Source organism: Mirounga angustirostris, unplaced genomic scaffold (genome assembly GCF_029215605.1).
Source record: "Mirounga angustirostris isolate CCGP_5_RB_7025 unplaced genomic scaffold, mMirAng1.0.hap1 SCAF_5, whole genome shotgun sequence".
Lineage (NCBI taxonomy): Eukaryota > Metazoa > Chordata > Mammalia > Carnivora > Phocidae > Mirounga > Mirounga angustirostris.
In genome coordinates, this window is record NW_026991713.1 from 100,768,460 (window position 1) to 100,789,416 (window position 20,957).

Consider the following 20,957-nt stretch of genomic DNA (forward strand, 5'->3'; position numbering starts at 1 on the left):
CTCAGCCAAGAGGCAGATGCTTAACGGACCGCACCACCCAGGCGCCCCAACAACAGTGACTCTTGACTGGGCCCCCCATTCCCTTCCGGGCTTGCTTCTCTGCCCTCCCAAAGCACATAGCATCTGCTCTGTCTTCCTTGACCATTTCAGGATCTACTGTGTGGCATTCTTGTGTTTTAAGCCCCCAAAGCCCAGGCCATGTCTCACTTTCTTTTTTTTTTTCCTAGCGGGCTCCACGCCTGGTGTGGAGGCCGGTGCAGGGCTTGAACTCCTGACCCTGCGATCAAGACCTGAGCTGAGATCATGAGTTGGATGCTTAATGGACTGAGCCACCCAGGCGTCCCGTCTCACTTTTCTTAGAACTCTCCCTCTGCCAGCATCCCCAACCCCATGCTTTGTACAGAGCCAAATGCCTAATAAATATTTTTCTATTGACTATCAACTATCCCATCAATATAGACAGAAAGGCAATGAATGATATCTTGCCATTTGCAACGCCATGATGAAGCTAGTGTATTATGCTAAATGAAATAGGGTCAGTCAGAGAAAGACAAATACTGTATGATTTCACTTATATGTGGAATTTAAGAAACAAAACAGATGAACATATGGGAAGGGGGAGAAAAGAAAAAGGAGAGACGGAAACAAAGCATTAGAGACTCTTTTTTTTTTTTAAGATTTTATTTATTTATTTGAGAGAGAGAATGAGATAGAGAGAGCATGAGAGGGGGGAGGGTCAGAGGGAGAAGCAGACTCCCTGCTGAGCAGGGAGCCCGATGCGGGACTTGATCCCAGGACTCCAGGATCATGACCTGAGCCGAAGGCAGTCGTTTAACCAACTGAGCCACCCAGGCGCCCAGCATTAGAGACTCTTAATGACAGAACAAACTGAGGGTTGATGGAGGGAGGTGGGTGGGGGATGGGCTAGATGAAAGATGGGTACTAACTAGAATTTAAATAAAAAATTTGAAAAGAAAAAAAAATGTGGGTCATTCTACAAAACGACTCAGCTGCACTCTTCAGAAATGTCAAGATGATGAGAGGACAAAAAAAGGGAGTAGGGTGCTGTGCAGATTAAAGACGCCCAATGCAATGACTAATCCTTGATTGTATAAGAGCTCTAGAGGTCATTGTTGTGTGGCAATTGGGAAAAGTGAATATGAACGGTATATGAATGTGAAATTTCTCCAGTGATAGTTAACATTGGGCTTAGGTGGAAGAATACCCTTCTTGGAAGATACGTGCTAAAGTATTTAGGGATGATGTCTGCAACTTCCTTCCTAATGGGGAAGAGGGTTCATCTATAAAAAGAGATAAAGTAAATATAGCAAAATTGTTGAATGAAGGGGAAGAGTTTACAAATATTCATTGATCCAGTTTTTCTACTTTTCTTTATTGGAAAATAAAATATTACAGGAAAAATATAGTCTAGTCATGTTGGTGCCCAAATGATCAGGGAAACACTGACTTTCTGTGAATCCGTGAGCAAAATATTGATCTGTTTGCCACAGTGGATTATTCCGTTTTACTGCACTGACTCCCCAGGGTTGCCAGAAGAAGCTGGCATGGAGTATTTGGGAGGTGAGACTAGATGCTCCTGGCAACAGCAACTCTTTTTTTTTTTTTTTTAAAGATTTTATTTATTTATTTGACAGAGAGATCGCACAAGCAGGGGGAATGGCAGGCAGAGGGAGAAGCAGGCTCCCCACCGGTGAGGGAGCCCGATGCAGGACTCGATCCCAGGACCCTGGGATCATGACCTGAGCCAAAAGGCAGACGCTTAACTGACTGCACCACCCAGGCGCCCCAACAACAGTGACTCTTGACTGGGCCCCCCATTCCCTTCCGGGCTTGCTTCTCTGCCCTCCCAAAGCACATAGCATCTGCTCTGTCTTCCTTGACCATTTCAGGATCTACTGTGTGGCATTCTTGTGTTTTAAGCCCCCAAAGCCCAGGCCATGTCTCACTTTCTTTTTTTTTTTTCCTAGCAGGCTCCACGCCTGGTGTGGAGGCCGGTGCAGGGCTTGAACTCCTGACCCTGCGATCAAGACCTGAGCTGAGATCATGAGTTGAATGCTTAATGGACTGAGCCACCCAGGCGTCCCGTCTCACTTTTCTTAGAACTCTCCCTCTGCCAGCATCCCCAACCCCATGCTTTGTACAGAGCCAAAATGCCTAATAAATATTTTTCTATTAACTGACTATCAACTATCCCATCAATATAGACAGAAAGGCAAGCATGGAAGTACAGGTGGTCAAGGATAGAGGCAAAAGGTTTACCCCAACCAAGGTCTTGAGATGATGCTGGGTAGGGCCTTGCAGAAGGAATATCAAGTATAGGCTTTGACACAATCTAATTCTCTGTGGCAACCAGGTGTTACTGGTTTAGGTAGTGATTTGTGCTTAGGGGTGGGGTAAAAGAAATACAGCCTTGGCTAAAGCTTATGAATACCTAAGCACAGAATGTCCCTAACTAGGCCCCATGGGGCAACTGCTCTCACAACCCTGTGAATTCTTCCAAAGGAAGCAGAGCCAAACAAAGGACTGAGGATCTCAAGAAAGGGAGTTCTCGGGGCACCGGCGTGGCTCAGTCGGTTAAGCATCTGACCCTTTATCTCAGCTCAGGTCTTGATCTCAGGGTTATGAGTTCAAGCCCCACATTGGGCTCCACACCAGGCGTGGCGCCTACTTTAAAAAAAAAAAAGTTCTCACATGGGTTCCTTGAGCAGAGTCGCTGTGCCTTAAAGAGCTTACCTGCACCACTTGGGATTCAAGGAGAACAATAGGAGCCTCTACCAGAGGCTGAGGTGAGAACAAACCCCTGCACTGCTCTAGGGAGGCACTGCCCACATGCCCAACGAGTTGCAAGAGAATGTGTAGGCCTGCCGCATTCCACCTCTAGCTGAGACACCAGTGTTCCGCTGTGTTTCGGCTTGTTAAGGGAGTGTAGACTTGTCTTTCTTGTCTTGAGTCATTTTTCAATGAGGCTGGAAGAATGAGAACTAATGGGTGAATTTCCTCTCTATCCCAGCCAGGTGGCAGGCTCTAGGCTCCATTGTGATACACAATGTATTGTTATTTCCTATTAAATCACAAGCATGACACTTAGTTTTGAATTCCATTTAATATTTTATTACATAACCTCTTGTATTGGTCTGTGATGATTTCGTCTAAGTCCCGAATTTCCCCACCAGCTTCTTGGAGAACTATGGTCTAGGCTACTTTACCACCTATGCTTCCCTCCCACATTTGGTACTGTACACAGTAAACATGAGATACACAAGAAATATACGGGACTGTGTAAATAATCTATTCTATACCCATATTACCACACAGCAGTGAAAAAGAATGAAGTTAAAAAGAATCTCTCCGACATGGAGAGACTTCCAATTCATATTAGTGTGTCAAAAAGAGAAAAAGCTATCAGGTACAGTATGAAACCCTTTATGCAGAAGGGACTAGTAGAAGAAACAAGGGTTTGGTTTATATATCTGTTTATTTCCTTCCTCGTTTTTTCCCCTGGCCACAGACATTGTTATAACTAGTGGAGTAGAATTCAGTAATTTCCTTTTCAAAAAGAACTGCTGTTAATGTTAAGTAATAAGGCAGTTAACATGGGACTTCCTGCAATAATGTTATATTTATGTAGCACTGACATGAAGCAGACATTGTTCTTAGTGTTCTACGGGAATTAATAGTCCTGTAAGAACGTGAGGCACAGAGAGGTTAAGTAATTTACCTTAGGTTAGACAGCACACCAAGGAAGTGGAAGACCCAGGATTCAAACCCAAGCAGTCCAGCTCTAGAGCCTCTATTCTTAACCACTATGCTAAAGGTGTCCAATCAATGGCCTCTTTCCCCACCCCTCTCCTACCGTCTCTGTGTTTCTACATCTTTGGTATGCCTCAACGATGGCACTCAGATCACTGTGTGAGAATTAACTGGAAAGGGAAAAAAAAATCCTGTTCCCCACCTTAACCTATGGCCTCATCTATGGATTTGAAGTTCCGAGGTACCTATAAGGAGCTACTGATGCCTTCTGGAAAGTATGTGTGGGCTGTTACTGAGAGATCATGACCATTTGCCATGTCTGTATTTAGTCATGCGATATACATAGATTTCCTTGGCAAGTGCCTCCTGAGGACGGTGGTAGTCCCAACTTTGGATCATCACAGGTGGAACCTCCGCCTCATAGGCAAGGCTGATGATGGTCCAGGTGTAACGAATCCTACCTGATGGAAGGTGGGGCGTGGACCAGAGAACTTTTTGAGGATCGTAGGTAGGCATATTTTACCTTCTCAAAGCCCTGAGGCATTCTGACGGATGCTACCTGAAAGCAAATTAGGACGCTTTGCTCCAGGCCCAGGTCCCCAATAGTGTGTTGGAGCTTAGTGCTGTTTCAGATTAAATCAGCATGCTTCAAATTTGCCAGCTATTATCACAGCAATATGTATCCCCAGTTCACACATGGAATGTTTGCTCTCTGGCAGCCAAATGCACTTGGAACGGGCAGTGATGATCTCATAAAGCCGGAAAGCTGAGCAGTTAGTCAGATGATTAACATGTTATTGAGATGGAGGAGTTGAGCATCACTTAATGAAAATATGGGTATTGCAGAATCAGGAGTTTCCAAACTTGGGGGCAGCTTAGGAACCCTCACATCCAAAGTCCTTATTTTCCAAATGTGGAAACTGAAGCTTTAAAGAAAGGGTAAATATCAGGGCTCCTGGCCAGAGAAAAGTTAAAATGTATTTCTTCTAGTACAATACACTATAGAGAAACAGCCCTGCTGGCTGGCTCAGACCTCCCTTTTCATGGTTCCAGAACCTTCTGTGCTCAGCTAGTCAGTAACGTTTCCTCCCTTTTCAATGGTATTCCTTATTTTTAAATGACCTGTTTGTGTTTACTCATATGTAAAAAAAAAACATCCCCCCCGCCGCCACTTCACTGCTGCAGACTTGTTCTAATTTCAGTAGCAGAGGAATGGAGGGCTGTAGGTTGGAAATGGGGGTGAGAAGTGATCATAAATTGTTTGCATGCCCTGTGTCCAGGGATCTTCTGATATAGGTCCTCCAGGTGGGTTTCAGGCTTCCCTCTTATGTAATTATGTTTACGAGGTGGAATTATTTGACAATTTGCTTGTTCTATCTTAAAATACTAAACACCAGCCCCTGCCTTTACTGATGTCTCATCAAAACAAAAATCCTTGTCTTTCATAATGCTCTCTGGCTTTCAGAGCTGCTTCTCAAACAGTCCTACCCTCTCACTGAGAAGTTGTTCTGAGGACATGAGATGTGTCTACTCTGAGGAGCACAAGGAGGATGGGACCTGGGAGACTGTTGTCCTTCTCAAGCACTCCGAGCACCAGAAAGCGATTGTATTGATTTGCTCCCGGTGCCTCACTTTCCCCTTCTCAAGATTGTTTTTGTTTATGCTTGGTTTACAGGTGAGTTCCAATTGGAGAGGCTTTGGACAAAGGCAATGGCTTGTTCTTTCTCGGCAGGATGAAGGGGAGAAGAAGGGGTATGCGCAAGGGAGGAGGAATGTGCCCTAAGCCAGGATGCCTCTCACGGTTCCAGATCACTAGTTTTGATTAGATCTCTGTGCTGAACAAACAGGCGCTCGGGGAATCTTTTCTAATATTGCCCCAGAGCTAGGTTATTTCCTAGTCTAGCCCCCAAAAGTGTTTCTTTTTTTTTTTTTTTTTTAAAGATTTTTATTTATTTATTTTGAGACAGAGAGAATGAGAGACAGAGAGCATGAGAGGGAGGAGGGTCAGAGGGAGAAGCAGACTCCCTGCTGAGCAGGGAGCCCGATGCGGGACTCGATCCCGGGACTCCAGGATCATGACCTGAGCCGAAGGCAGTCGCTTAACCAACTGAGCCACCCAGGCGCCCCCCAAAAGTGTTTCTGAAGACAATGTGGCTTTAGGGTAGAATTTGGCTGCCCACCATCAGTCTTCAACATGCTCCTGGCAAAGGCCTCACCCGGAGAGCATGACAGGGGGGAAAGTGCCCAGCGATGGAGTCAGACAGCCTAGGATGTGAATCCCCGTTGAACTCTTCGCTTGCTGTGACTTTCAGCAAATTAACTTCTCTGAACTTCAAGTTTTTTCATCTGTAAATTGGGGTTAACGATAACTACAAAGTTGCTCTGAAATAGAAAAGTAAATATGTAAAGTGCCTGCTTGATATAAAGTGCTCAGAAAATGGTAGCTATTATTATTAACAACGAAGGGATGCCTAAGGGAAACTCAGCAGGAAACCGAGGACTCCAGGCGAAGGAGGAACCGAAATAGCCGCGACCCGGCTCCACCCACCGCGATCCGCAAGTGCGCTCGGGGAGGGGGAGAAGCAGGAAGGGGCCCCTCGGCCTTCCCCGGACCCGAAGCCAGCCGGACGGTCAGGACCGGAGCCGGAGGCTGGGCCGAGCCGGGGTGGGCAGGGGGTGTTTTGCTTCAGCAAAGGGTGAGGACGACCCTCGGCCTTCTGCAGGGGAAGGAAGAGGGACAGCCGCGAAACAAAAGCTCAAGGCCAAAAGTCCCCCGACAGCGAGCCCTTCGGCCGGCTTCCCCCTTCTCCGCCCGCGCGGCGGGAGTCAGCTGACCTGCGGTCGCCGCCGCCAGCTCGCCCCGCCCTCCGCCCCCGCGGCCCCGCCCTCCGCCCCCGCGGCCCCGCCCCGCGGGCCCGGGTTGGGGGTGTGAGGGGTCCGCGCGGCGCGGGCCTCCCCCGCGGCCTCTTCAGCCGTCCCCCCCAGGCGCCCGGGCCAGTTGGGGCAGGGGACGGCGCGCTCCCCCGGGGGCCCTTCCCGGACGCGGTCTCCTCATGAAAGGAATATTCACATTCCCAGGGCGGCCTCTGCCAGTGAGCGCACCTCCTAAGGGCAGGCCGGCTGCCCGAGGCTCGCCGTGGCCACACTGCCGGCTCTGTTCTGGAGCTTTCAGAGCATCCACCGAGGGCTGCCCCCAAACACTGCGCCTTTTCTTCCGTCCCAAACCAGCCCACCTGTGACCCTAACTGACCCCGTCCCCTCCAGCTGCGGGCCGACTCCGCAGTCGAGAGACCGAGCACGCCCGCAGCGGACCTCAGCCTCCAGGCCCGGGCTGGAGGAGGGGAAGGGAGGGTGGTGATTTGCAAGTATCAGGACTGTTTACGGTTTCAGAAGCTCCGGCCCTCAGGCCTAAATCCGCCTTCTCCTCGAGAAGGAACACTTGATCCCGCCCCTACCACGTGCCCGCAACTTGACTTTTGTCCTCTCGCCTAATCCTCACAATCTCCACCGCCCCCCCCCCCCCGCCCCTTAGGGGGGGTGGTATCATTATTCTAGTTCTGGAAACGGGGAAACCAAGTTTCTGAGAGAGAGATTGTACAACTTCTGAAGGCCCGGTTTGCAACGAAGCCATAGTTTTTTCTACGTGACTGGGCTTCATACCAGGACGCCAAGTAGTGTCTAGACTCAAACCCCCATGGGTTCCCTTGTTTGTTTGGGGGAGCAAACAGCAAGGGCCGTAGTTATCCCTTAGAGCAAAGATAACTTTTTCAGGCCCTTTTACCCCGTAGGAGCAGTCAGTCCACTGTGGAGACCACTGGCCAACTCCCCTTTTAGGTCTTAGATAAGTGTAGGTCAGCTGCCCCTGACAGCACCCCTGTATCCCTTTTTTGGTAGTCCTCGTGACACAGCCTGTTGCAATTTCCTTAGCTATCTCCCTCTGTAGATGGCGGGAAGCTACCTGAATGTAGTAGGAAAGAGATCTTGACTGTAACCTCAGCATTTGGCTGAAATGCCAGGCATGGTCCAGCTCCCAGGATGCAAGTGTGGAGCAGGGGCTCCATTTGAAAAGCACTGAACTAGAGTTTGGAGGTTATTAAAAGTAGGGTCAGAAGGGAAACTGGAGACAACTATGAAAAATTGACCTTTAAGAAGCACAACAATAATAATAACAATGGCTAGCATGTATTGTTTATCATGTAGCAGGCATTGTTCTAAGTGCTGTAGTCTAGTGCTCCCCAACCTTAAATGTGCATTCCAGTCACCTGGAGAATTCTGATCAGTACATCTGGGTGGGGCCTGAGATTCTGCATTTCTAACCAGCTCCCCTGTGATGGTGCAGGAATCATACTTTGTATAGCAAGGCTTTGGTGTGTTAGTTGATTTTACCCTCTTAAAGGCATTATAAAGTAGGTATCACATTCCTATTTTATAGACAAGGAAGCTGAGAGGTTAAGCACTTATGAACTAAGGTCAAATAAACTGCAGGGCAATGAGGGAGGGGGGAATGGTGTGATCAGGTATAGTTGTGGAAGAAGAAACCCAATTCTAAGCCAAGGAAAACAGTATTTACAAACGCCTGGCATGCAGGGAAAGTGGCAAGGGGCTGCAGCGAGGGCTGCTTCACCTATTAGACACCATGTGTGTAAGTAGTACTCATGAGCTTTCCAAAGGCCCCAATTATTTGAGAACTGAAAAAAATGTAGTGGCACCTACATGCGAAAACTGAGCGTTTGAGTCATTTCAACATTCAAATCATTAAAAACCCTTTCAAAATTTTTACATTAAAAAATTCATATTTAGTGAACGATAGGGGTATACTTTAATATATTTGATAAAAATGGAGTAGGGCCTCCCAAGCCTAGGGCCTACCAAGGACAAGATAGCCCTGGCCACACTGGGTTTGGATGTAATCCTGGGGGCAGCTGGGAACCACTGATAGAAGCAGGAAAATGTTCTCTGGGGCTACAGTGAAGAGAATGGATTGGAGGGAGGCCAGGCTGGAGGGCCAGTGGCTGGAGACCAGATAGGCATTTATAGACTTCCAGACTGCAAGACAATCTCTCCTTGGTGCCAAGATTAGCATAAAATGATAGCTTTATACAACCCAATTATTGTTTGATTCCTCCAGCCCCTATCTGACTCAGCATTCCAGATTTACTTAAGATCTGGGGACAAATCCTTTCTCAAGAAGGCTGGGGTTTTTACAGTCTCGGGGAGGTGTGTTAAGAGCACACACTTGAAGCAGACTGCCTCGGCTCTGCGACTTGCTGGCTGTGTGACCTTGCGTTAAGTGCTTTAACTTCTCTGAGCCTCAGATTCCTTATTGGGCATAATACATTCCTCCTGGAATTTAAACTTTATATACAGTGCCTCCCACAGAATAGGTACTTTTAAACAAGAGGCAGCTGTTATTATATATGTGCCATTATTCTGAGACCTGGTTGGGTTTTCTTGAGGCAGGAACAGAGGCTGGGATAAATAATTTCATCTTTTCATCCATTTTCTGTGGTAGAAATTATTATCCCCATTTTGCAGATAAGGAAACTGGGGCTCAGAGATTAGATAGCTCAGTGAACTAGCAGCAGAAAGTGGGAAACCTGCAAGAGCTGGAATTTTGTTTTATTTTTACTTCTTTGTGCGCACTCTCTCCAGCCGTCAACATCTGCTGCTTCCACCAGTCTTTAGCCGGTCCAGAACCCATTTCCCTTAGTCATGGCACAAATCCATCATGATGTCAAAGCCACACCGCGGACCCACTCTCCTGGCTCTCCACCATTGCCTTTCTTCCCCAACCTTCCCTAACCTCCCTGCTACCTTGCCCCGCCCCCCCCGCCCCCACCCCCAGTTTACCGCCTCTGGATTTCCCTCATTAAAGAGACAGCTTGTCTCTTTGAGAATCAGACAGAACCGCCCTAGACTGGGATGCCTTCCAGAGTACCTCCCTTTAAAGGGAGTAGATAAGTAGGTCACATCAGGATGGTAGGGGAGGAGGCCGACTTCTAATGGGAAGGAGGAAAAGTACTGCAGATCACGTGGAGAATGGAAAACAAAATAACAGGGCTGCTCTCTGTCTCTCTGCTTCTCTCTCTCTCTCCATCTTCAGGTCTCAGTGGCTACTCTTGGGAAAAGCACGTGGGGACCCTACAGGCCACACTGAACTCTTGGGGTTTGGGACGCCACTGGAAACCGCATCTCACCCTTAGTTCTCCTCCGTCCCATCCTGCCTCCTCTTCAGGTACCCCCACAACCAGCGGGATATGTTTCCCTACGCGTGCGATCTCAGCTTGGACAGAGGATTTGGAGCTCCTGTCCAATTCTTGCTCCTCGAGGGCCTGAAAGCACCAAGCTTTGCAGCTTGAAGGTTCCACGGGGCTGGGAAGGAGCTGGCTTGGCAGCGATTGCTGGGAGCAGCCTGGGATCCGGTTCCCAGAGGTTCTGCTGTGGCAACCAGGACAAGTCCCAGGCCTTGCAGGATAGCTGCTCCCCACTCCCACCCCAAACCCTGTCGAAGGCAGTTCAGCGCAAGGCATGTGGATGAGCACTAAAGGATATAGACGGCTGTGAAAAGTGGGAGACACCGACAGGACTCGGCATTAAAGGCCCAACACTGCCCGCCCCGCCTCGCCCTGCCCTGCTCTCCCTCGGACCGGAAGCAGCCCTGTTTGAATCCTACCACGGGGCGGTCACATCTCTAGGAAACTGCCGCTGAAGGGCGGTGGGTGTGGAAATCTTGGCCGCGGGAATGACACCAGCCCAGCTGTGTACAGATGAGGACGGAAAATGGGTGCCCAGGCAGAAGATGAGTCCCTGGGCTCGGTGCCTGGGAGACAAGGCCAGCCCACACACACAAAGACCAAGGCCAGAGTCTTGGGCCTGGGGCTAAGCAGTCCCGGTTCCCTGCACGGGGCTTTGGAAACGGAGTTCACCTCTGCAGAGGCCCAGGGTTTTCCGTTCCCTTGGCGGTGGGGCGGCCAGCTCTGAGGCTCACGGCTGGCTTTAGGATTCGGGTTAGCCTTCGCGTCCGGATGCTCCAGATTGCAGGATGCAGCTCACTCCCACCTGGCGGCTGCCCCGGCCCGGCTTCCTCCTCCCCCCCACCCCATTCCTGTGCTCTCTTTGCTCCACCCCTACAGGAAGGGAGTCCTCCCTCACCTCCACCCCGGGTGTCTGTGCCCTATGGGCAAGTCCCACCCTTGCCCACGGTTGCTCTTCTCCCTCCGTGTGAGGCAAGGCCAGGTGACAGGACAGAGACATCCCTCTTCACCTGGGCCCTTCATTCCGCTTCCTCTCCCGAGGCTTGTCTAACATGCTCTTCCCCAGGCTGGAGTCAGCCCACACCATCTCTCATCGAATGGGTAGAAATCCCCACAGGTATATAGCAGGGCGGCGGTGCCCCCATATTGAAACAAGGGACTCAGATCCTTTGTGCTCTCAGAAAGTGACAGGGAGCTCCTCTTGCCTGGCATCCCATCCAGCCTGGGCCTCTTGCTTTGCCGGCAACCCTGCCTGATTCTGATCCCTGCCTTTACTCCAGGTCCAGCACAAGTGCTACCCGCTGGCTTATCTGGGATTGCCTGGGAGGAAGGAGGCCCAGGCTTGGAGCCTCCACCCCAACCCCCCCACACCCAGTCAGCAATGTATCTGGGCAGTGATTCTGAAACTTCAGAGTGTATCAAAATTACCAAGGGACTGGTTAAAATACAGATTGCTGGGGCCCGGTCGCCAGGGTTCCCGATTTAGTAGGTCCGGAGTGGGAACTGAGAATCTGCATTTCTAACCCGTTCCCATGTGACGGGGTACGGCTGCTCCAGCGACCATATTTGAAAACCACGGAGGGTGATGGGCATGAAGGAGGGCACGTGATGTGATGAGCACTGGGTGTTACACGCAACTGATGAATCACTGAACGCTACATCTGAAACTAATGATATACTATATGTTGTCTAATTGAATTGAAAAAAAAATAAAGATTCAAGAATTCAAAAAAAAAAAAAGAAAGAAAGAAAAGAAAACCACTGAGCTAGAGTATAGCAAATGGAAAAACTAGGTCTGAGTCCTCGCCCTGCCACTTTCTTGCTCTGCTATCTTGTACTTGACCTTTCTGAGCTTCATTTCCTCTTCCATTAAAGGTGGAGTAAGGACCACTGGATGGTTGTTAGGAGGATTAGATTCCATCATGTATTTGGAAGAGCCTCTCATTGTGCATGGCAAACTGAATTATGAATTAGTCAACAAATATGGTATATATTGAGTATTTTGTTGTCCATTGGATACTCTGCCCAATGTCATGGCTGACTTTGAGCAGATTGTATGTGAGGATTCTAAGACCTAGTTAAACATCACGACTCCGGACTCGGTTTTTTCTTCCATAAAACAAGTCCTTTGGTCTACTAGACTAATGGCCCCTCCAGGTCCCATATAGGAAGAAACTCAACTCTGGGAGGGACCTTAGGTCTAGGGAGGCATAGCCTCATTCCTTTTCCTTGCCCACCCCTTTCCAGGATCCCCACCTGCAAGCTCAGGTGCTTTGGCGGAGCAAAGAACATCAGTCACCAGAGTCACCGGTCAGCTCATCCTTGAGGAGAGTAACGTGGCCTTCACCGTCCATCATGATCTGGTTCCAGCCTACCTTTATAATCATATTTCCCACTGTTTTTCCCCCATTCACCATAGAGCCTAAACAAATTGGACTACTCGTTCTTCCCCAAATACACCCTGTGATGCTCTGCTTCCAGCCTTTGTTGTCGCTGTTCTCACCACCGGAATACCTTCTACTGGTCAAAGTCTTATTCAAAGTTTAAGTGATGACTAAAAGAAGTCATCCCAAATCCTTCTGTCATCTGTCTAGCTAGCTAGCTATCACCTTTGTATCTGTCTCTCTACTGAATACAAATGATTTTATATTTTTCTTTAGGTGATAGAAGGACAAGTTACTGCAGTTGTCAGGTATAAGATCTACTTAAATCAGGATGCAACCACCTCACCCCCTCCTACTTGTATCTGATGTTGTCCCTCTGAAGGGGCTGCACAGAAACTCAGTGGTCTGCAGGTCTGTCCCTGGATTTCACATCCCTAAAGTCTGTTCTTGAAGCATACTGAGACATAAAAAACAAGAGTGGAGATGCCATGTAAAACTTTTAAAAGGAGGGACGGCCACTTACAAAGAGATGCCTACTTACACAAAAGACTAGTCAGCTGTTTATTTTCTATGGTAATCAGAGTCGGGAATAAATATATATGTGTGTATATATCTGCTCATATTCACAGATTTACTCATTTGCATATAGGCACATCTGCTTCTCTAATTTTCTTTTTTAAACTACAGGTTTTTTTCCTATTCTAAATATATGCATTGGTGCAAATGTGTAAAGGAAAGAAAAGTAAAAATAAAAGTGAAGTAAAAGAAGAAAGTAAGTCATTTATAACCCCAAAATAACCAGCATTAACATTTTGGTGTATTTCTTGTGACTAGTTTTCCTGAACATTATTTACTCTATATGATTTTTAAAGGAAATTGGGATAAAAGGTTTATACACTTCTGTATCCTACTTTTTTGATTTACATATGATTAGCATTTTGGTATTCCTTTAAATATTATTGCCAAACACTGGAAAAAATTATTTCATGATATCCACTTACAGATGTACCAAAATTTATTTAATCATTCCCTCATTGTTGGATACTCCTTTTTGCTATAAACAATATTTCAGTGAACATCCTTATATATCTGAACACATGTCTGATTACTAGGCCCATTCTAGAAGTGGGATTACTGGGTCATTTTTCTTTTTTAAAGATTGTATTTTTTTAAGTAATCTCTACACCTGACGCGGGGCTTGAACTCACAACCCTGAGATCAAGAGTCACATGCTCCACCAACTGAGCCAGACAGGTGCCCCATTCTGGGTCATTTTTAAGTCTCTTGATATACACTACCAAACTGTTTTCTGGAATTTCCATTTGGAAATACCTCCAGAGTACTTTTTCTATCACCCTCCTTCTACTCATAAGTAATTTTTACCTCCACTCCCATTGCATTCTGTCTCTTGCTGTACTTAACCCTTTCCACCTTGAATTTGCATTCAGTGTGTACAAGTCTTCGTTCCCTTCCTAAGAGACCATCTTTGACCATCTTCATGTGACCCTCAATATCCAGCACAGGTGGAAGAAAGGGGCCAGCGGACTGCATCCACTTAGGTAAATCTGTCAGCAGAAGAAGAGCTCCATTTTGGGAAGGAGCAAGGAGAGTGGCTTGAACTCTGTACTTTGGGGTGGGCTTACAACACTGGTTGAAGGGGAGGAAAGCAATTGTCTTCCACCCTTTATACATCCAGACTCTGGGATTGGGGGAAAGATGGAAAGCTAGTCAAGTATAGAGCCTAGAAGAGGAGCCACCTTAGCCCCCTGGCGGGGCTGGCACTCAGGGTAGAGAGAGGGCAGAAGTTTGGATGCCACAGCCTCAGGGTGAGGAAGGAGAGGAACCCATCCCAGTCGCACAGGTTTGGACCTCGGAAACACCTCCAACACTGATTATAAAGGGTTCAATTGCTATTTTTTTTTAGATTAGAGTTTCCCAAATGTCAGTTGTACCTTGTTTGCAATCTTTCAATGAAAAGAAAGAGGCAATATGCGCACACACACACACACCTGGGATTCATATCATGCAGGCCAGCCACACTTCTGAACAGTTAAGGCAGATATAATTATTAAAATGTTCAGGGTGTGCCCGTGACATTCACAAGGTCTGAATAAGGTCTTAAAACCTATCATGCCACTTATTTTAGCCTCATCCTGAGCAATAAAAATTTTGAAATCACAGGTTTGATGAATTCGTTACCTTTTTTGTAATACACACTAAAACTATAAAGATGGCCATTCCAATAAAAAATTCTCAGCGAGTGGTAGTCCCTTTACTACCCATTGGTGGTATTGTACCACATTTTTGGGAAATACTGTTTTATCTGAACAGTTTCTCTATATTAAAGTTGTGTATATTTCTTCCACTTAATTATAAGCTTTCAAAGGTCAGGTATCACGGTTTATTGGGTGCTTCGTACAGTGTTGAAGCTCAATAAATATTTGTTCTCCCTTTGGTTTGGTTTGTTTTGGTAATGGGATAGTGAGGAATAGGAATTAATCTATATACTGAACATAAATGAAGTCTCCAAGATCAGGATTATAAGGGGGAGATCGATATTTATACGGTAAAGAGAGTTGCCCTGGTTTAAATACTGTGCCATCATTATTTGAACTTGGGTTTTGAGGTGTTCAGGGTGGAAAACAATAAATCATTCACATACTTTCTAGCTGTCTTTCCTGGGGTAAATAATACATTTGCAAGTTTAAGAATTAGTCTCAGGGGGCGCCTGGGTGCCTCAGATGGTTAAGCGTCTGCCTTCGGCTCAGGTCATGATCCCAGGGTCCTGGGATCGAGTCCCACATCGGGCTCCCTGCTCCTTGGGAGCCTGCTTCTCCCTCTGCCTCTCTCTCTCTCTCTGTCTCTCATGAATAAATAAATAAAATCTTTAAAAAAAAAAAAAAAGAATTAGTCTCAGGGCTTTAAAACAGAGTAGCACTATTTAGCTCAAGCAGAATTCAACCCACCATAATGACCTCATAAAATAAGAACACTTTTCCATACCTAGCAAGCACAGAGGGAAATAGAGAGTCATTGATTAGTAAATATCTGTTAATGAAATGGCTTAGCTACAGTCAATATATCTTTACCATCCCTGGAAAACATTTCTCAGAAACAGAGGGACTAGTACTTACTCTGTACATAATATTCTAGGGTCTTTATATATGTGTTTCCTCTGGATTTTCTGTGGTAGCTGCCACGTGAGGAGAGGGTAAAATCATACTACCAGGGGACAGGTACTGCCGCCTCTCCTTAATCCTCACTTGCCTTCTTCCCAGAAGATCGCAGTGACTGTTCCTGAAAAGGTTCCAAGACCTAATCGGATCCAGAGAGCTGGACAGGAAGATGTGGAAACTCATGGATGACCTTCTGGCCAACCAAAGAAATAAATGACCAAAGGAAGGTGGGAATAAGATACCAGAATATAATAAAAGAGTGTAATAGGAGAAGAGAGCATAACTCTAGCAAGGAAGAGAAGGGCACCCTAACACTTCAGTTACCTGCTAGAAATAGACACATTTATCAAGGCCTGGCCAGTAATTTTCTCTTCCTTAGGTCCGCCTATCTCTTTCTTTCTGAATCGTTCTTTCAAATGTAGAGTCTTTAGCCCATAGCTCGGGATTGTTTAACTCATCAGAGCATAAGAAACTTGTTCTTCAGAGACTGAAAATGAGCAATACTGTTTCCTTAGCTACTAAGGATCCAGTGGAGGCAAGAACTAGAGGAAATAAAAAGAAAATACACCCCAGGGGGGCGCCTGGGTGGTTCAGTCAGTTAAGTGTCTGACTTCGGCCCAGGTCATGACCTTGGGATTGTGGAGCAAGCCCAAGCCGGCATCAGGCTCCCCGCTCAGTGGGGAATCTGCTTCTCCCTCTCCCTCAGCCCCTCACCCTGCTTGTGCGCTCACACACTCTCTTTCTCTCAAATAAATAAATAAAATCTTAAAAAAAAAAAAAAAAATACACCCCAGGGTCAGAAGACCTGGGTTGAGGTTCTGAGTCAGGGGATCCCCTCTAACTCATGGTTTCCTTAAGTCAACCACTTACACTTATTGTCTGAGCAACTACTGTGTACCAAGCATCGCCCTGGGCACTAGGGATACAGCAATGGAAAAAACAGGAGGTCCTGCTCTAATCGCATTTCTGTTCTGAGATTGATGAGATTGGATAAGTAATCAAACAATGTAACTTCATATAGTGAGCAGGGCTATGGAAGAAACAAAGCAAACGATAAAGACAAATTGAAAGGAGGGTTCCTCTACAGAGGGTGAAGGGAAGGTCTCCCTGAGGCAGTAACATTTGAGCTGGGATCTGAATGTACTAGAAGGAGCCAGCCAAGGAAAAGAGTATTCTGGGCGGCAGAATCATCAAGCCCTGAGTTGGGACCACGTTTGGGGCTATATGACAATCAGGGAAAACGACCCTGTGTTGCTGTTGTCCTGGACCAATGGTTTTGACACAGTACTCCGGGTGATCTTAGGACTTCCCTGGTCTTGTCTCAGGGGTGGTGGGGCTGGGGGCGGAGGCTCTGCCAGGCCCACATCACCCTGCCCAACACACACAGCAGCTCCTTTTCTACCTGAAGCATACACCAGGGTGTTGTTGAAGCTTTTGCCTGAAGGACAGATGCCATGATCAAAAACCTTGGTCTCAGAAGTCCTTCTCTACTCTGTAATTGTCCAACTCTATGAAACTTTACCATACAACTTCTGTGATCCCCACAGAAGGGTTGACTTCATCCACTAGACAGAGTCAGGGAATGCCAGTTCCAGGGACCTGGCTCTCCTCACACCACAACCACCCATTGCCTTCCCCTACAATGATGGATCGGAACATCTGATGCCCTCCCAGCCTGTCCCAGGTGGCCAGGGACACACATCTCTGCTTCCTCCTAGCCGATTATACTGGCTTCCCTTTTTTTGCCCTGGCCGAGTAAGACACTCTGTCCTACACAGCAGAGCTTTGTGGAGAGAGCCGAGGAGTGGTTCCAGTTTTTTCCAACCTGTAAGACGCAAAGTTGGCCAGCTGCCTCTCTTCTTAACTCTAAAACTCCTATCTTTCCTTGTCTCCAGAGAACGGCCCGGCAGCTCCCAAATAAGTCTCTACTGTGCTGGGTTTGGAGGAAAGATCTGTGCCGAATGTGAAATCATCTTCTGGTAACGCGAATCTAATTAGCTCTTTGACTGACAAGAGGAAGCAGAGGCCAAGAGGGATTTAAACAATCCCTTTCTCACATATTTCAAAACAAGCAAAGAACCAGACAGGGAAACGGAAAGAGAATAAAGAGACAAAGCCTAGGGAACATTTGGAGAAGGGGGTGAGTAAGAAAGAAAGAAAGGGGGGGTAGGGGGAGAATATCAAGTGACCAAAACGCTAATCCTTCCTTCCTTCAGCGTTACCGCTGCTCCCCATCTCCACCCTCTCCTTGCTCTCTCCCAGAGAGAACTTACTTGGAGGTCGATGATTTCTCTTTCTGATTCCATCTTGCTGCCCTCAAGTGCCTTCACACGCACCAGTGCTGCTAAAAGACTGCGTGGGCTGCTCCCGGCTTTGCTGTCTGAGTCCCGACTGCTCTCTTTGGGTGGGAGAGAGCACACGGCGGGCGGGACAGACCTGCTATTCATCCATCGGATGTGGGATGCCTGTCCCGGCCTCAGCCCCTGCGGGAAGCGTACACATGCATACACTTGTGTGCTCGTGTGCGTGTGTGTGTGCGCACGCGTGCACACATATGCACTCCTGGGGGTGGCATGGGATACATTGATAGGTGGCCTTTTGAGTTGTAGTGACAGCATTGTTTTCTTTAGTGGCGCCAATGCCCCTCCAGCCCCAGAGGGGCCAGCCGAGGTCACTCAGCCTGCTTTGAGTTAGTAGTTTTACTTAATGGCATAGAAACCCTGTGGATTTATCAAGGAAATTGAAAAACAGCCTGAGGATGCTGGCTGACTTCACACTGGTGGAGCTGAATGAGGTTGCCAGTCTCCAAGGCTGGGTGGACTACAGCATATTCCCAAGACCGAGGCTTAGAGACTTCTTCCTCTTGTTCCCCTTATCCCTGAAAGTTAAAAAAAAAAACAAAAAAAACTGTAGTTGACTTAATAGGCTCTGAAGCATAAGCCTTATTCTATAGAGTAAGCAATACACTTTTATTGACAGGTTACTTGATGTCCTCATTTTCTCCCTTGATTCAACAGAAAGAGAGTAGGAAAAAGTTATACCTTCAAATTCTGTTTATGCAAGTCGTTGCATTCTTCCCTACTTTTAAAATAAAGCTACCAGGAGTGAGTCTTTTTTTGGAAAGGTTTTCTTTCTCTTGTTTACCTTAGAGCCTAAAACTCTTCTGGCTGGTCCCTGAAGTTAGTTTTAGACACCGGCTTGTGTTCGTGTGGGCGTGGGTATGTCTGCGAGTGCGCAGGATGGGGACAGTGTTAAATGGGAATAATCCAATTCAGAGTTTCAAGGGAGCGAGGAGAGTAGCAGAGTCACAAATTTACTCTCACCACACTTAAATGTGCTGCCCAAGGTGTGTGTTTTGGGGGGGGGGGGGCAATTCTTTGTTTCTATTAAATGATGTAATGTCCCCGCACTGCTAGACATGTGGTGAGTGGGAGGGTTGGTCAACGGGATGAGGATCACATTTCAGTCTAGTCTAATAAACACAGTTGGATTTAATTTAAACGGTAAACAGTCCAGTTTAGAGAGAATGCTTAGCCTTTCCAATTTCCACTCCTCTCCCCCAAAGAAGGCATCTAGGGTGTGTGGAACAGGGGTATGGTTTATATAGACTTGGAGGTGGAGGGGTGATGGCTTTTCGATGTACCCTGGAGCCTCTGCTAATTTCTGCGATGGAGCTGCTGGGTGGGGCTGAGCTGCCCCCTGAGCTGGTGACTGCTGGGGAGAGACTGTTCCTGGGCCTGTTCCTGGGCCTCCCACTCCTGTTGGTGGCTGATGTCTGTGGCCAGGATAACTCATGGTCCATTCTCTCTCTGCTCATCAGGACCCTGTGGGCTCCCTTGTTGACTTGGCCCTATCTCAGCTCCCGAGATGTGGACCATCTTGAGACCTGCTAAGACTCATACGTGTTCCCGTCCCCGTGGTACCAGCTCAGTGGCCCACCCCTCTAAGACGATCCCCTCTACACTCTCCTACCAGACACTGGGCTACAGCTCTTCTCCCTTAGGTACACGGGAACAGAGAGCTGCGGACTGACACTGGAGAGAGGCAAGCTCAGCCCCATTTCTGGTAAAGGATTTGCTTTAATGTGGCTGCTCCAGCTAGTGCAAGGGTAGCCTTTAAGGTGATCTCTTTCTAGACTCCAAAATAGGAGTGACAGACGGAGCCAACTCTCTTGTCAGCATTCCTTCAAAGATCTATGGGTAATAGCCGTCACTCCCATCCCCCAAAACTACAGCATGTGGTAAATGCTATTCTAAGCACTTTAACACACATCACTTACTTAGTTCCCATAACAATTCTGCGAGATAGGTAATATTATTACCCCTGTTTTATAGATGAGGAAACAGTAGCACGAAGAGGTTAAGTTGCCTGAGGTTGAACCGAGATTCAAACCCAGGTAATTAGGATTCAGAGTCCATGCTCTTATCCAGGATTTTGGCTCAGAGAAGAAAGACTGAGACACATGTCTGAATACGTGCTTTCTCTTTCTCTACTTTAGTTCTTCCCATAATTCCCATAATCCAGAATCAGAAAAGGCGGGCTTTGTCTTCTTTCCCTTCCTGTTTGGTTGGGACATGCCTTATATGGAACGTTATGGTAATAATTCTAAGAGGAAATAAAGAAATTTAGAAAATCCCCATTCTCAGCAAAACCTGACAAAATTCTCATTCTTGACAAAACACAACCAAAATATCATCTTGCTGGAAAACCTCATTTTGGATGTCAGAAGCAAAATACCAACTCTTTCTTTCTCTTTGCATTCCTGTTGTGATAATCTCAATCATCCTTTAGATAATAGGGATGCATCTGGCTAAATAGAGAGGAAATCAGAACAAGAAAACCAAACAGAAAAGCATCTGAACATAGTCCCATCCCACCCCCACGCCCCAATTTCCTATTGATTTTAAAAGGAAACAGCTTGGTTTTGGTTTGGTAAGGCCTTTCCAGATTTGGACCTTCCCCTACCTCATAAGCATCGTTTGGAAGGAAATTTGGATTTGGAAAGTGGTTTATCTACTGTGACTCTGGAGGAGGGGTCAGCAAATATGTTTTTCTGAAAAGGGACAGAGAGCAAATATTTTTTAGCCTCAGTGGCCAAATGGTTTCTGTTGCCACTTCTCAGCTCTGCTATTGTAGCATGAAAGCAGCCATAGACAGTATATAAACAAATGAGTATGGCCGTGTTCCAATAAAAGTTTATTTACAAAAACAGATAGTGGACCAGATTTGGCCCCACAGGTCACAGTCTGCTGACTTCTGTTCTAGAATATAAACAGAAAGAGAATCTGGAGGTCTAATTATCACAACCATGTCCAGTCTTTCAGACCATGTCTTTTAAACCTGATTCCCACTTGAGAGGTCACAGCTGAGCC

The 20,957-nt window shown here is 47.0% G+C and overlaps 1 protein-coding gene across 1 annotated transcript in view; it reads right to left on the bottom strand.

Annotated features, from left to right (window-relative positions):
• NINJ2 (ninjurin 2) overlaps nucleotides 1–17,951 on the bottom strand; it is a 78,545-nt gene extending 60,594 nt beyond the window's left edge. Inside the window, exon 1 of the mRNA XM_064590360.1 lies at nucleotides 17,859–17,951. Within this exon, the coding sequence (XP_064446430.1) occupies nucleotides 17,859–17,891 (33 nt within the window). The 5' untranslated portion in view covers nucleotides 17,892–17,951. The remainder of the gene's footprint in view (nucleotides 1–17,858) is intronic.
• Between the last annotated feature and the right edge of the window lie 3,006 nt (nucleotides 17,952–20,957).